At 40.4% G+C, this 16,734-nt stretch overlaps 3 protein-coding genes across 3 annotated transcripts; 1 reads left to right on the top strand and 2 right to left on the bottom strand.

The window, feature by feature from the left end:
* The first annotated feature begins 418 nt into the window (after nt 1–418).
* mxd3 (MAX dimerization protein 3) lies at nt 419–3,200 on the top strand. Its single transcript, XM_046406579.1, has 6 exons — nt 419–621; nt 1,271–1,370; nt 1,548–1,577; nt 1,704–1,818; nt 1,989–2,154; nt 2,958–3,200. Exons 1-6 carry the CDS (start codon nt 552–554, stop codon nt 3,074–3,076), a joined length of 600 nt encoding a protein of 199 aa, XP_046262535.1. The 5' UTR covers nt 419–551; the 3' UTR covers nt 3,077–3,200.
* A 1,291-nt stretch (nt 3,201–4,491) lies between these two features.
* prelid1a (PRELI domain containing 1a) lies at nt 4,492–8,555 on the bottom strand. The gene is made up of 7 exons (XM_046406578.1): nt 8,399–8,555; nt 7,725–7,845; nt 7,001–7,060; nt 6,465–6,630; nt 6,253–6,366; nt 5,828–5,906; nt 4,492–5,459 (listed from the first exon to the last, which is right to left on the bottom strand). The coding sequence occupies exons 2-7, from the start codon at nt 7,814–7,816 to the stop codon at nt 5,338–5,340; spliced, it is 633 nt and encodes a 210-aa protein (XP_046262534.1). The 5' UTR covers nt 7,817–7,845; nt 8,399–8,555; the 3' UTR covers nt 4,492–5,337.
* Nucleotides 8,556–10,627: 2,072 nt separating this feature from the next.
* On the bottom strand, nt 10,628–16,461 carry npy7r (neuropeptide Y receptor Y7). The gene is made up of 2 exons (XM_046407072.1): nt 15,944–16,461; nt 10,628–13,324 (listed from the first exon to the last, which is right to left on the bottom strand). Exon 2 carries the CDS (start codon nt 13,285–13,287, stop codon nt 12,172–12,174), a length of 1,116 nt encoding a protein of 371 aa, XP_046263028.1. The 5' UTR covers nt 13,288–13,324; nt 15,944–16,461; the 3' UTR covers nt 10,628–12,171.
* Nucleotides 16,462–16,734: the final 273 nt, after the last annotated feature.

The raw sequence follows: 16,734 nt of genomic DNA, 5'->3' as shown, positions 1-16,734 counted from the left end.
CTGTCGATGCCTTCAAATGCATTGGGAATACTCAACGAAGCTCACTATAGACCCATTACAAGACGAGAAGAAAAGTGAATCTTTAATCGACATCTTTTTGTTTATAACTTGTATGACATTGTGTTTATTAAAAAAATATAAAAATAAAAAGCATATATTTATTACTTTATCGTTGTTATCGTTTAACACCGATAGCGGGCTATTGCTATATACGCCCGAACTAGAGGAACTCTATTGTCAGTCTTATGTTTTTTTGACAAAATGTCCACCCATATGAGAAGAATACTCTTTTATAACTGAAATAAACTAAAAGAGGGCGAAACTTTAGAACAAAAGATAATTTTGTGATTTTACCCCTGGCGCCCGCCAGAGCGTATTGATAACGGTAGTTCAAATTTCCATGCTGCTGTGGAGCAGGTGAAGGCAGCACAGTGTTGAGCTCTGTGGGTTGAGGACGTAGCACAGACACAGCCTCAGCTACTTAAGGCTAGTGACGATCGCACCACATTAGGTTGTTTACCCGCGGTTGTTTTAGTTTAACAAAAACAATAATGGAAGGAAGCGTTTGCAACATTCAGGTGCTTCTTTGGGCTGCTGAGTTTCTGGAGAGAAGAGAGCGCGGTGAGTATTATATGACAACTGTCAGTCTACGGGGGAAGAAGTTGGTTATTGTTGAAACAACAAAATGCACAATGAAGCGACAATAAGTAGACTAAAGATATTCATGCAAAATATAACACTGAGGCACGATGCAGTGCAGTTGTTGGAGAAACCATCGAGATTCCTGCCAGAAGGTTATTTTTGGCGATCTTTCCGATTTGACTCAGTGACCTACATATCGGTCGCATCATTGTACTCAAAGGCGCCAATCTGGTGCAATTTGAAAATGAACCCGAGTGGCGCAGAGCGCTGATTACGGGGAATGAAAGCGAGGAAGGAAGAAAAAACAGCAACACTTTAACTTCCATTCACTGTTTGCACACTTTGAGCACTGCTTTGGACATTTCTGTTCAAGAGGCTACAGAGGGTTGCTTTTCAATGGAGAACAGGCAATGTGTGATGGCGCCAAAATCCAGAACATCGTCCAGCTTTTTATGCCGATGACGGCAAATCTGTGCTTTTGTCTTCCTTGTATTACAGTTTAGGACACCGTGGTTAATCCGTAGCGCAAGGGTTCATTAAAGTTTATAACTGTGTAAGTTTATATTAGGCGTCACTTCTCCTTTCAGACTGATTTGTGACACATCTGTGATGTTTTTGCCCTGCACAGAGGCAGAACATGGATATGCTTCGGTCCTGCCCCTCAGTCCAGACCACTCTGACAAGCGAAGCAAACAGAAGAGTAAGAAGATATCTGCCGGTGCCAATAGGTGAATACATTACATAACATACAACTGCCGACAGGGCGTGGTTGTCGAGATTCTCAGTTTTGATAAGCCATCCTGTTAAACATGAACGCATCTGAAGCTGTCATTGCTACACAGCAGCAGTTGTTGTCATCAATGCATTTCAGAGCTAAACAAACTCACGTCTTTTTGTAACTGCAGGTCAGTTCACAACGAGCTGGAAAAAAACAGGTAATGAGTATTTTGTCTCATAGTGAACAAGAAAGTTCCAAAGTAAATGAGGAGGCAGAACAAATAACAAATGTTTTCACTCGCGTAGATTAAACAGCAGCAATTGCTGCTTTTTGTGCTTTGTAGACGAGCTCAGCTGAGACACTGCCTGGAGCAGCTCAAGAAGCAAGTCCCACTGTCATCTGACTCGATGAGGAACACCACCCTCAACCTGCTGAGAAGAGCCCAGCTTCACATCAAGGTAGAGACAACATCCTGGCATGGGACTGGCACAAGTGCTGGTTGAGGGCACGTTAGGGGGAGTCGAACGAAGTCTCACGTTTTTTGTTCGCCTCGTGCCGCTGAATCGACAGCATCTTCGCTGCTTGGCTGCATCTAAGGTTTTTGCTTCTCTGTCATTTCCTCTGTCAGAAGCTGCAGGAGCAGGACGAGCGTGCAGAGCAGCTAAAGGGCCGCCTGCGCTGGGAGCAGAGAGAGCTGCGTGTTCGGCTGGAGCAGCTGCAGAGAGGCTCGGAGAGGATGAGGAACAACAGCCAGGGCTCGACCATGTCGTCTGAGAGGTCTGACTCCGACAGAGGTAGGTCGGCCTGACGCCAGAAGGGTCTCAAGTCGTGCACGGATGCTTGGGCATTACTGCATCTTATAGATGATTATCATGAATTTCCCTTGGGATCAATAAAGTATCTATCTATCTATAGCTTTTGATTCAATAAGTGCAACCTCAAGATGTTGTAGATTTTTATTCAGGCACATTCAAATCATCCTAATTCTAGTGTCAGTGAGAAATGGAAGTTTCAGCAAAGACTGAAGAAAAAAAAAGACACTTTATCGCCTGTCTACTAATGATGTGCAGTTGTTAATCATACATAACAATAGCCTGCTCATTAACAGGAGTTTATCATGTTTACATTTTCCTAATGTTTGCTAATATTTTCTGAGTAGCATGATTTGAAATATAGCTTGGCAGTAAGGTGACATTATTAAGTTTATAAACTTTAGAGGAATCATCTGTGTGAATGATTTAAAGCAAGATGACATCAAATGTTAACAAAATAAGCATGTGAAAAGTGAATGTATGTAAAATAAATGCACGTTACATTGCTGAAGAGTTACTTCTGTCTGTTAACACATGATAGAAAAATGCAGTTAACTGCATTTAATGTGAATTAGTTTTAGATTTTTCATACGTTTGCTGTATTGTACGAAAAATAATTGATGGACAAATCAGCTTGTTAATATCATGATATTAACAATTAATATAATATATATTGTTAATATTGTGACATTAACAAGCTCCAGTTTTTTAATTCAATCTGGCAAGTGGATCTTGTCATATTTCATTCTGCTAATGAATTTGATCTTTGGTTGTTTACCTTACAGAGGATGTGGAGGTTGATGTGGAGAGCATCGTGTTTGACTGTGTGGACTCTGATGGACTGAGCATCACACACACTGACGCAGACCACTGTTACTCCAGCACAGACAAAGCTTGGCTATGACGGCGGTAAAAGCTATCTTGTTATGTCACTGTCATGTGGACAGGAAGAGGAGTAAACGTTCCGAGAAAACAAAACAAAATAAGAAAAAAAAAAACACACATACACACACACAAACGGAGGAGAAGGAGGTGGGAGAATGGACAAACATGTCACTGTACAACTGAACGCATTTGTTGTTGTCCGACCACAAGCTGAATGATAATGTTACAAATGAGCTGTGTTCATTTGCACTGAATAGCAGTTAAAATCACTGGGCTGGGATGGATGTAACATTTTGCATATGCATTTCCTGGCATCAACCATTAATGAAATTTGTTTTTTGTTTTTTTTTCCAAAGCCATGAATTCTAATCATTCATCTCTAAGGGCTTTTTAAAAAAGATCCAAATAAGGCCTTTTTATTCAAAAGTCATACCTTATTCATTACTACAGTATGTCTATACTGACTCTGCCTTAAAATCAGATTTGGTTTAGTATTCCATAAAGCTTCTCTCTAGCACTAAGTTCTTATTTCAGTAATATCACATGTAGTGTGCACTTAAACATTAATCTGTGTTGTATTGTCCTATTATGTAAGTTCAGCCATGTATTTTGATCTTTTCCTCTGTTGCACAAAACGTCCACACATTGCACTTGTTTGTCTCTAAAAGGTTGTGCATATATCATAATGAAACCCGTGAACAGACATTAACTTGTCATATTTGCACATTATATCTTCCAATTAAGTAACTGTGCCAAATATTGATTTGGTGCATTGGTACAAAATTCAGTCTGTGATTAAGTGCAAGAACATTGATGCCTGTATTAAAGTGGAAGCACGTAGAGAAAGAGAGAGGTGTCAAATGCTAGTTACAGTGGAATTTACTGATAATATTAACTAGTATGTTTTTTTAGAAGTGTTCTTTGTCACAACTTTGCACTTCAATGCTTCTGCTTTTGTCAGCATGTTAATTATGAATGCATCAAATTCACCAGTCAGGCAGGTAATGTCTACTTGTAATGATTATGCAATTGATGCTGTATTACAAGTATGTATCATACTCAGTGCTATATATTTAATAACTGAAGGTGCTTTTTTTCCTCTTCACTTTTGTATATGCAAAATACCTTATCTTTTACTTTCATGTATGCATTCATCTGTCTCTCCGCCCAGTAATATTATGTAGCATTTTTTTATACTGGTGTAAGCTTTTTTTTTAATTAAATAAATATTTCTTTATTTATTTGCTGTTTGTTTTTAGATTGTGACCCTGTAAAACAAAGCAGAGCCAACTGGTTTCTATACAACCAGACAAGGATGGATTTTGGATGTCAAGCTATAGTTATGTAGTCATTAGCAAGGACATGAAAAGAAGGCTTACAGGAGAGTTTTAACAACAGATATATCACTTATTTATCAAAGACATCACAGCATGGTCCTTACAAAGAAGCTGTCCATTTATTGACAAGCTTATGTTTGATTGGTGCAGTAAGAGCACATTGTTGGGAGGATTATATCATCAGACTTTAGCTGAAAGTACAATACAAGGTGTCCTTTCAGTCTTTGTACACACATTTTGAATTTAGGCCAAAACATGACATCCACTACAGCCGCGTCTTCTCACAATATCAAGAGTGCTCAGGGACTAATTTCAAGCCATGTCAGCCAACAGTATGGACCCTTCAGTCAATGAACTTGAGCATGAAGCAATCAGTCTCAGTAGGATGATTAAGATATGGTTGGGCGAACTTAAGTAAAACATAACAGAATAGCGACAAAAAACACAACAGATGTAAATCATGCACATACATTTGCATTAATCAGAGATTGGTAGGCTAATCTTAGCTCCTGGGCAAGAGGCTGTTAATTATATAAAATGACATACTCAGAGGAAAAGAGTTAAAAGCAAGTGTTGATGGATGTAGAGATTGAGCAAAGGTCTCAGGAACAGTATCAAGGCCAGCAAAAAGCTATTATCATTTTATGGCACCCACGGTCATATTCAACCGTTCCTTTCTAAGCTCTGTAACTGTTGTAAATACTGAGATGATCTGGTATCAAAGGTATGACATATTCAGCAAGACGCAAACTGGGACGCTGGAACAGGCTCTTGAACCCAGCTCAGGCCTTTTATGGTCCACCCACCATTTCGGCTGGATGCTTCCTCACAGAGGTGTCTACCCATGACCAGGATTGGTTTGTCTTACCCCAGAGGAGGACCCAAGGGGTAAAGATAAATCTGTCCCAGTATCAGTGGCAAAAGAACCCGTGAACTCTGTAGCTCAGACATATTGTTTCTTCTGGGCGTGTGATGCAAGGTCTTTGGCTTTCTCCTTAGCTGCCAGTGCTGTCTCTCGTGCCCGCTCTGTAGCGGTTTCTGCTAAGGTTCTTGATGGAGTTTCACCTACAAAAAGTCAACATATCGGTTATAATATTGGTTGAAATATTTCAATATTTATGTTGTCTGTTTAATGATCAAGCTTTACACACAAAAGCCAAGAAGCTCTCCTAAACTGAAGTAGACTCAAAAGTCAGACAGGCCTCTTTGTGTTTTTGAATTGATTGATGTGTTTGCTCAGTCAACATCACAAAGTTTTTCCTTTATTGTCCACCTTGTACTTTACATCTTAGAACTTGTGCTTTCTTATTTCTCTTTTTCATCAGAAATTTTGACTTGTCTCAGCAGGAAAAGGACAAGTGTTACTAATAGGATTAGCAATGTCTTTGTTCTGCAATCCAAATTAACTGATGTTATCAATATCCACACTTTACCTTGCATTTTAGCCAGCACATACTCAAAGCCCTTCATGGTCTTCATAACACTGGTCTTGAACCTTGCAAGACCAAATTCCTGGTAAGTGAAGAAAAATAGTTAACTAACACAGCAAAAAACACTAAAGACAGAAAACAATGCATCAATAACCTGCAAGTCACATCACCACATATTCTCTCAGAGCCTGATAACAATAAAAGACCACTCAGACTTGAACATAAATCATTCAGTGACCCAAATCTTGGCAGACAGCTTAAACTTCTCAGCTGTCACTTGGCATCTTCCCCCTGTGTATTATGTTACCAATTACAGAATGACAGACAGGTGGGCGAGTCTCCCTTTCAGACAACACACACACACACACACCACTTTCCCTGGGCTGTTACGTACTGTGATGCTTCACTTTACTCTACGCTCTACTGACCTGAATAGCTCTAGTGAGCCCATAGATGCTGGATGAGATCCAAGCCTCTCTTTTAATCTCTGTCCAGCTGCCATTCTCAGGGTTAATTCGATACTCGCACCGCTCTTCCACGGACTGGAACCGAGAGGAAAAAAACAAACAAAAGCATCATGAAGTTGTGTTTTTTACTTAGAGAAATGACATACTGCCCGTGGAATCAAACACCGTGGTACCATGAGGCGAGCATGGCTGATGTTCCATGTTAGTGTGGTCATGGTCCTTTTCTGAGGATCCACAATAGAGTCCTCAATGATATATGCCGAGCTGGCCATGTGCTTCGGAAGGTACCGCTCCATCCAGCGAGGTGCACGGCTAGTTTTGGTCAACAGACGTCTTGAAGAAGAAGAAGAAGAAGAAGAAGAATCAACTTTATTGGCAGTATATATATTTTTACATACACACACTGAATTCGTCTTCTGCATTTGACCCATCCTTAGTTGAACACACACATGCAACACCCGGCAAATTACATGCAGTGAAACACACACAGGAGCAGTGGGCAGCATCAGGCGCCCGGGGAGCATATTGGGGGGTTAAGTGCCTTGCTCAAGGGCACATCAGCCGGCTAATAGAGGGGGGGAGTATTTTTCGCATTAATCACTCCACCACACCCAAATTTTTCCTGCCCGTCCAGTGGGGGAATCGAACCGGTGACCCTCCGATCACAAGCCGCTTCTCCAACCTCTAGGCCACGGCTGCCCCCAATGAAATGAGGCAATTGGTTGGAGTAACCTCTCGGAAAATTATGTCCTCGGTCAAAACGTGGTTACTGTGAGAAAGGAGGAAAAGAAACAATAATAATCGAAACAATAATAAAAACACATTCCAGAAACTCAAAGAGACAACTATCAATGGTTTGTTTCGAATTTCCATTGATGTAAAACAGCAACCAATGCAGATATGATACTGTCCTCTTCATTAGTCAATTAACTGTTCGGTCTAAATAGTGATAGAAAATAGTGAAAAATGGTAGTACTCTTCTTATTTCTTTCTTATCTGACAAAGGCCAAAAACTAAAGATATGAAATTTCAAATATTATCAGTTGAGAATCTGGGACAAGTGTATTTCTGTATCTGTGCTTTCAAAAAGAGTAATAAACCGAAACTGCCCCTGTCGAACTATGATACGCACATCACTGCTGCCTGGAGAAACAGTGTTCTCAACCTCAGTGCTGGAAGACAAACTGAAATTTCTTAAACTATGAAAAGTAAGATTACACATTAGCTGATACCAATGGAGTACCTCAGAGCTATACACTGCTTGCATAATATACTTCTTTACTTTCTACCACTGTTTAACCTTCTCAGTATAGAAGAATGATGAGATTTAATTTCAACTACTGTATTTATGCAGTGCAATCTGGATTAAACAGTTTATGCAAGGATCAGAGAAGAAACTGTATCCAAACTATCAGTGCGCCCATCGCCCTCACCTGTATGGGTTGGGATATCGTTGCCAGAATGCAACACAAACTTGGTCCCAAGTGCTTTTGAGCACACCGAAACAGCAGAAATATTTCACCATTGTTCCGTGCGTTTGCCCTTAACAATACCCTGTGGAGACACAGAACAAACATACGTGTTAGTTTGCTGAGTTTAAGCAACTAGCGTTCAAATCATAACCTAGAATAACAGTGACCGCTGTAGCTCATGGTAAACACACCAAACACATGGTAAACACACCACACGACTTAGTAAATATGTAGCAGTACTTGTAGTGTGTAAATATGTTACATACTACAAGTACTGAATTAGTGGTTAACAGAGAAACACAATTTCCTGAACGTTCCAGCTACATGTCGACTGTCACTCAGATTAAAAATACAAACGCATTTTACCTTCCAAGTATTACAGTGAGCCTTCTGGTAGAACGAGTTATGTGGTTGTCATTAAGTGACAGACTAATAATTATTTTCACAGTGAGTGGTTAACATCAGATATAACGCTACTGTCACATTTGTCACGTCCGCACTCCTTAGCTTCCTGGTTAGCACGAACTAGCCAAGCATGAGGCTAACCCCATGAATGAATGGCAGAGCATGATCCATCTTTGCAAAACCATCAGCAAGCAAAATTAAGATTTGATTTCAGAAGTAAAGACGGTTACCTGTGTGGTGACAACATTCAAAAAATAAGTAACTGCATTTTATGCTCCTGTCGGGATGAACTTCACCGTGTAGCTACCTATGAATCATGTCAAACTTGAGTCGTCTCGAACCAGGGAGAAGGTCACACATGACGACATATCCGGTAGGTGGTGCAAATTCGATGCCCACTCTCAACTCTAGGGGGCAGCAGGTAACTGTATAATACACCACGCAGCGTTTAAGATTTAATTTGCTAAAATGGATATCTCCCTTTTTTTTTTTGCTAAATCGTGTTTTTTTGCACTCCTGGGAATTGCAGCCAAGTTGGTGTTGAGTTTTTGTGATAAGATATCTCAAAATTTTTAATTTTCCTGAATCATGTTTTTACTGTGGTGTCAAGAGAAAATCAAACTGGTGTTGCTTTACTAATTTTAAGAATAATGCTTATCTGGAATTTTGATTAAATAAATGTTTGGGTAAAATGTGATGTAACAGCTGAGAGTGGCGCCTGTAAGGCACCGTGGAAAAAAATATTAGGTTAAATCTGACCTTGTCTTGCTATTTTTTTTTTTTTTTTGGAGGAGAAAAATAAAATCCCCTTTAGCACACTATACTGGAGGACAGATGGCTAATCTTTTTCACATACTGAAATCGTCCCTGAAAACACATCAACTCTGCAGCAAAATCTTCACACATTAGCTCTAATGCCCAGTGAGTCTAATGCCATAGACCTATAGCTCAGTGTTTGTCTGCTGGTGCTCCTGATAAAGGCTTAAACCTTCTATAATAATCTAAAGCACATACAGTAATATAGGCTAAGCCAGGAAATCAGTAATGTGGGTGTCATGAACCAGCAATACAACCTATTACTAATTTTCTCTGCTGTAAAATGAATCACACTGTGTAGGCCACTTGCTCATTAAATGCTTTATTGGATGTTATTTGGAGCCACTGTTTTCTTTTTTTTTTGTTCAAAACTAAGTCTCAGTGTTTATGTTAAATACTTTGATTTACGACAGTTTTATACAAACAAAAGAAATATGCATTGCTGCTATTGCTGTGGACTATTTTTCCATGGATGAATTTTCCAGCTGTTGGGTTCAAAGAGTTAAGCTAAGTATAGAGGGTACATACACTATAACACACACTGCAACTCTTAAAGAGTCTGAGTAGTCTACATATATTGTCAGTGTTCAATACATTTCGTAATATGCCACTATCTTCAGTTCTGCACCCAGGCCGGATCTGACAGACATTTACCACTAATCCAACTTTTATCCAAGATAAATGTCTGTTTATTTTACACAGAGGCATGAAACATAATTTCTCCTGATGGTCATATTGATTCTGGGACTTAGATGTACATTGGGGTCTCATTATGTGTGACCAGAAGCCCCCTGGTTGAATAATATGCCCCTGTTCATTATTAAAAGGACACTTTAGCAGCTGAGTGTAAAATTGTTTTGGCTTATTCTGAATCCCTTATTTTATGCATCCTCAAAGCAGCTGCCCAAAGATATCAAGAACTTGTTGCTTTCACTTCATACAGTTCAGGTATTTAATCCCATTCAACCAGGAGACACAATTAGTCTCCTGGTTGGACAGAAAAGCAATAATTTCTTGGATGGGTATTGAATGTTATTCTGCAAAAATACTGGAGTTAATTTAAAATGCAGCATTTGGATTAACTAAGAAAAACTCATCCAAATGTTCTTGAACAACTAAACAAATAGAAAAACAAGAATGGACACTAAACTTGTTTTAACAGTCACAATAACCACCTTCTTCCCTACAGTAAGAATGCACACATTAATAGCATCAGATGTATGCACTGGAATGCATAACTAATTGGACATTACTTACCAGAAAGAGTTCTGCATTTACAAGGAACACATTATACATTGTACAGAGTTAATTAACACCCAGTGAACATCTTAAACACATATTTAAACAAGCTTGACAAATGTCTTTTTTTTCACTAGTACCATTCACAAAGGAAAGAACAGCTTTACACATAGTGCATGCATGCAAAGCTTCGGACCCCCTCCAGTGGCGTTTAATACCTATAAAAAGTATTCACCCTAGATGTTTTTTTTATTGCTTTTATAAATGGAATCATAGCAACTATAATCTGTTTTTGCATTTTTGTTTTTTTTTGACAAAAATTAAAAAAAAAAAATCAAAACAAAAACATTTTAATGTCAAAGTAAAAACAGATTTCCACAAAGTAATGTTGATTAATTAAAAATATATAATGTAAAATAAAATAAGATGTTACTGAAGTCTAAGCAGACTGACCTAACTCAGCAGAGCTCCAGCCAATTGGTGCTAGTAGTTATTGAAATGGAGATCACCTGAATGCAGTAAATGTGTCTCGGGTGAGTGGTGAGTGTAGTATGAAGACACCTGTGTCTGGAAGGTCCAGTCACTGGTTAATCAGTATTCCTAAAATTACACCATGAAGACAAAAGAACATTCCAAGCAACTTTGAGAAAATGATATTGTAAAATATAAGTCTTAACTTAAGTCTTCAGTTTTAATTGAACATCCCCAGGAGTTCTGTTTAAACCATTATTAAAAAATGGAAAGGATACGGCACAAGTATAAATCTGCCCAGAGCAGACCATCCTCACACAGTGAGTGGCTGTGCAAGAAGGACACAAGTGAGAGAGGCCACCAAGACACCTATGATTACCCTGAAGTAGTACTCTTAAGTCTTCAGCAGCTGAGATGGGAGGGACTCTGCATACTGCAAATGTTGCCCAGGTTCTTCACCAGTCAAAGCTTTATGGGAGAAAGCCACTGTTCAAGTTCACATTAAATCTCAACTAGATTTCACCTAAAGACATGTGGGAGACTCCAATGTCAACTGGAAGAAGGTTCTTTGGTCTGATGAGACCAAAATGGAGCTTTTTGGCCATCAGACTACATGCTATGTTTGGCCGACATCAAATACTGCACATTGCCCAAAAACACACCATCCCCACCGAGAAGCATGGTGGTGGTGGTATCATGCCGTGGGGATGCTTCTTATCAGCAGGCCCTGGAAAGCTTGTAAAGGTAGATGGTGAAATGAATGCAATCAAATATACGGAAATCCTGGAGGACAATCTGATTCAGTCTGCAGGAGAACTTCGACCTAACAGAGGATTCATTTTTCAACAAGACAATGACCTGAAACACACAGTGAGAGCTACACAGAAATGGTTTAAAGACAACAAGGTGAATGTTCTGGGGTGGCTGAGTCAAAGCCCAGATCTCAATCCAACTGAGAATTTGTGGCTGGACTTGAAAAGAGCTGTTGACGCCCGATCCCTGTGCAACACGGCAGACCTTGAGCACTTTTGCAAAGAAGAATGCAATAAAATTGCAGTGTCCAGATGTGCAAGCCTCAATCAGGCTTGCACATCTTTACTGCAATCACAGACTCAGTGCTGTGATTGCAGTTAAAGGTGCATCTACTAAATACTGACTACAAGGGGGTGAATATTTGCGCAATCACTTATATTACATTATATAATTTTAAATAACTGACATTACTTTGCAGAAATCTGTTTTCACTTTGACTTCTTTTTTGTCAAAAAAGCCCAATTATATTGACTATGATTCAATTTATTAAAAGCAACAAAGTGGGAAAACATCCAAGGGGGTGAATACCTTTTATAGGCACTGTAGATACTGAAGCTGAGACCTTCAAGTAACAAGGCTACTTTAGAACAACAAGCACCACAAATCAGAAGTGTTCAGTGTTTTCAGTCACATTCATCAATAGGCTTTTAAAATACTGTATATCTCATACAGCAGTTGGAGGGTGTCCTCCATTGCGGCCATTCAGAGTCCTCCCTCTTATGGAGCGTGTTCTGAATGAGCCCTCAGGGTGAAAAGAATCTGGCTTGTCCTCACAACGAAAGACCATGAGGAAGCCATTCCTGTAGTTTTTATTCATCCACCCATATAGGAGAGGGTTGGTAAAAGTCGAACACATGGCTACGATATGGAACACTGTGTATATGAGTTTGTACTCCTTAAGCCTCAGTGCCAGGTCCAGATCACTGGCTAACTGAATCACATGGAACGGCAGCCAGCAGATAGCAAACACCAACACCACCAGCGCCAACATCTTGGTGGTTTTTTTGCGACGGTTGATGCTGTCGTTACGGCTGGACGGGCTGACATGATTCTTCAGTTTGATCCATATGCAGATGTAAGCATAACTGATGATGGCTAAAGGAATAATGTACTGTAGGAGCAGCATTGAGAGGCTGTAGATGACTCCATCCCTGCTGGTTCCATGGGGCCAGCTCTCAGAGCAGACAGCAATACGCAGGTTGATAGAAGGGATCTCTTCGTAGCGGTATTCTTTGAAGATGGCCAGAGGTGCTGCCAGGACAGCAGACACAGTCCAGGTGACTGCCATGATGAGGAAACTGGAGTGCCACGTGAGGCGCTGACCAAGGTGGAAGACGATGCAGCGGTAACGCTCCAGAGCAATGACAGTCAGGGTCAGGATGGATACCTGGACACTCAGGGCCTGGGCAAAGGGCACCATGTGGCACAACACAGCTCCAAACTTCCACTCATCTAACAGAGTGTAAACCAGAGTGAAAGGCAAGCAGAGAGTGTCCACCAGGAGGTCTGCCAGAGCCAGGTTAGCTATGAAGAAGTTGGTCACTGTTCGCATGTTTCTGTAGCGAATAATCATGTAGATGACAAGAGCATTCCCCACCAGCCCCAGCAGAATTATTAGGGAATAAGCTGTGATCAGGGTGATCTGGACTCCAAGGTGCTTGGTGATGTCAGTGTGGAAGCTGGGTGGGTATAAACCCATGCTTTCATTAAGTAGAATCCAGGGATTGATTTCACCAGCCTCTCCTTCGCTTGTGCTGTTGGATGTGTATGGTGGGCTCATTTTATTGGAAGATGCCAGATGGAGGCTGTGCTGACACCTGAGGAAAGAAAACATTTTTAAAAAATCAAGTGGGAGCAGGATAGTATACAAGTTATGAAAAACCAACTGTTTGAAAAATACTCGAGCTTGAGGTGTTGAATTTCATATTTTTCTCTCCAACTTAGAATTCCATCATCTGCATTTCCTGTCACTCCACACCAACTCCACTGCTGCATTCGTAAGGTATCACCAGTCACTTGCGATGTACCACATACCTCCTCCTCCTAAGTTGTTTAGGTGTTCCAAACAACCAGTATGAGTTTCTGATACAGTGACAAGAACACCATCTCTCACCAGCTTACCACCGCCAAAGACTGGTGCTGGGAATTGATCAGTGGGGCTCTTTGGTGGTGGGCTTGTATTTTTACCTCCTGGTTATCTTTTGGCATGCTCTCTCCCTCTGTTTCTGCAATTAAACGATATATATCTCCTGTCATCCAAAGAAACTGAACATGGACGTTTCCTCCACAACACGCTTAGACAGACAAAGTCACATTAGACTTAAAACTTGTCATTTATTCTCAGGATCTTCTTCCTTCTCAGCATAGAATAAAGTGCAGGAGCTTTGGCTAATCCAGCTTCTAATGAATCTGACTAAATAGAACTGATATACAGCTATTTCATTATTCTCTTCATATCGAGCGGGAAGGATAGTTCACATTCTAAATGTCATACTGTTATTAAAGCCATTATATATTTAACTCGGGGCAATGAAACAGTGCAATTTAGAAGATAATGCTCTAATGAATGCAGCCTAATTATTAGAACAACCACTCACGATTGCATTGAGGAAGTGGGTGTTCTGAAAAGCTGAGAAAATGAAAAGCGCATTTCTGTAACAGATGGTAATCAATGGAAGATCAAAACAGACCTTATTGCTACGGCCAGGGAAAATGTCTTTGCCGCTGGCCTGCGTACGAGGAGTTTTTTTTGGTTACAGCAAGCAGTTTTTCTAAGAGACACGAACACCTGTGCCATTTCAAAGGCTAAAGGAAAATGACGGAGGAAGCAATGCGATCAGGAGGAGTCAACCAGTTCAAAGCTTCATCATTAGAGCCGTAGACGACTCTCATACACAGTCTGCATCTCATAAAGGGAATATTGTGTGCTGTGTCTGAGTTCGGTCTGAAAGATGGCCTCCACCAGAAATCCACTCTTTTCAGTACACTTTCTGTAGTTCATTATCTTGTCGTTTATGTTAATGTCCTGAGAGCACGAGAGCTCCTGCTGTGGAGAGAGAAAGTTTTGTCAAAGCACATATAGAAAACACTGTTAATGTTAGACTCCAAAGTCACTGCAAAATCTCTGTATCCTCACTCAGAGGATTAATGCTAATTTCATTAAGTGACAATAGACTCAGTCAGAAGCCTTCAACAAATCCACAATAATCTGATTTTAAAGGATTTCATTTAAATCTGTGAGATTTTGTGTGCTCACAGGAAAAGATGGGCGCTAACACTCAGTTCCTAAAGTTTTCGTTATGGAATTTTTTTGACAAACAGGAGACCACCGACCATTTAGTGAGAGGTCATCGCTTTGGTGACAGACACACTTTGGTTGCTCTGGGGATACCATAGTCTATTTTTTGACAGACCTTTGCACATAGTTCACTGAGGTCTTTGCTTTTTCTTTTTTATTCACTACTAAAAATGTATTTTGGAGGACATGGAGTTAATGTTATTTTGTTCCAGTGTTCTACATGAATCATATTGTTCTCCCTATGACTGACCTCAAGCTGAAAAAGGTCTTAATGTGTGTGTGTGTGTTGCTGAAGATTTAAGTGAATAATATAACATATCAAGTGTGATCTATTAGGAGAAGTAATCAATGACGCACAAACGCACACACACACACACACACATATCTAGATATACCGTGAGTCATGAAATAAATGGCAGGATCACTCTGAATCCGTAGGGACCACTGAAATTGTGGTCATGACAGCTGAAGTGTGGCACTGCCCATAAATCAAAATCCATGTACAGCCTGCCTGTTCCCTCAGAGCAGACAGCCACACGCATTAGGGAATTATAAGGCAGACTCCAAGCGACATGTGCACTTCAAAAAACATCAGCAATTTGTCAAAGCACCCTTTTCTGATCAGCGATGGTAATCCTGGACTTAAGGCGAGCTTGTGTCGCTGAAGAATCTGAAAACTACACCTGCTGGAACAAAAATGCACGATACTTAACTCCACGCACTGCCGTCAAATCATGATTAGATACCTAATTCTGAATCAGATATGCATTGATACTACGCTCGTGCGTAATTTGTCGCCATTTCTCTAACTCAATGAATAGTGCGCATTCAAAAATCTCCATGGGAGCTCTCAAAGCTTATTCGACCTGCTAGACAGGTGCAAAACGCTTCCCTCCAACACAAAGATAGTCTCTTGCGCCACGTAATTTAGACACTTGTTCATCCTCCTTTTCAAATGTTCCTCTCATATCTAAATTACGCACATATAATAGTTTCACCAACTACAACTTACGCAGTCACAAAAAAAACAGATAATTTAATATCCTTCACCTCAGGGATACAGTTTTGGTCACTAAAACAACCTCGCAATGGTCATTTAAGGTCTAAATTAACGCTATGCACATATTAATGGACTCACCTTTCCCCCTATACCTCCTTTAGCAAACGAATCTTCGCTCGAGAGTGGCGAGAGGTAAGGGGGAGAAAATCCCGAAGCTCCTCCCAAGCTGAAGCGCCCAGTGCGCATCTTGTGGCTCGACCGTGCGTCCCTGAGGCAGGTCTACGGGATCCAGTGTGAGCGTCCACATCGGTGCCGGGGACTGTTGCTGGAGATCTGCACAGGGATCGCGCTTTGCAGGTCACATCTTAAGGCGTCGTTGCTGTGCTGATTTATTTCCACCGCATTGCACAGTAAAGAAAAGTAATTAAATGTCATAAAAAGTCTTGTGAAAGAAACACGTAGAGAAACGTCAAGTTTATGACATTTTGTATTATCTCCATTTATCATTTACTCTATTTCCAGGGAGGCTTTCCGCTTTAAAGAGTGTTATATTTCCCAGTCTTATTCACGTATACCAGTTTGAATGAACTTTGGATCGATATAAGATTGTAAAGTAAATCCTGTATATTGCTTTATTTGAGGCACCACATCGCTGTCTGATCTAATTTCACCAATCATGTGAACAACAATCAGCTCTGCAGGAAACGGCTGTCAGAGTTAGGTGATTCCCTGGCAAGACAGTAACGACACAAATCTGTCGTAACTCATTTACGTGAGCTTGAATTAAATTTATTTTGATTTTAAGCTGTAGACACACACATGCAAGAGAAGTTTTGGATGCCATATAATTGGAGAGGGGGGGGGAGGGGATAGAGAGAGGGAGAGAGAGCCAACCTACTGAAGTGTTTTGGAAATTTCAATCAAAAAGA

This window comes from Scatophagus argus, chromosome 12 (genome assembly GCF_020382885.2).
Source record: "Scatophagus argus isolate fScaArg1 chromosome 12, fScaArg1.pri, whole genome shotgun sequence".
Classification (NCBI taxonomy): Eukaryota; Metazoa; Chordata; class Actinopteri; family Scatophagidae; genus Scatophagus; species Scatophagus argus.
The sequence above is the reverse complement of the archived record's forward strand: the minus strand, read 5'-3'. Positions and strand labels throughout refer to the sequence as shown.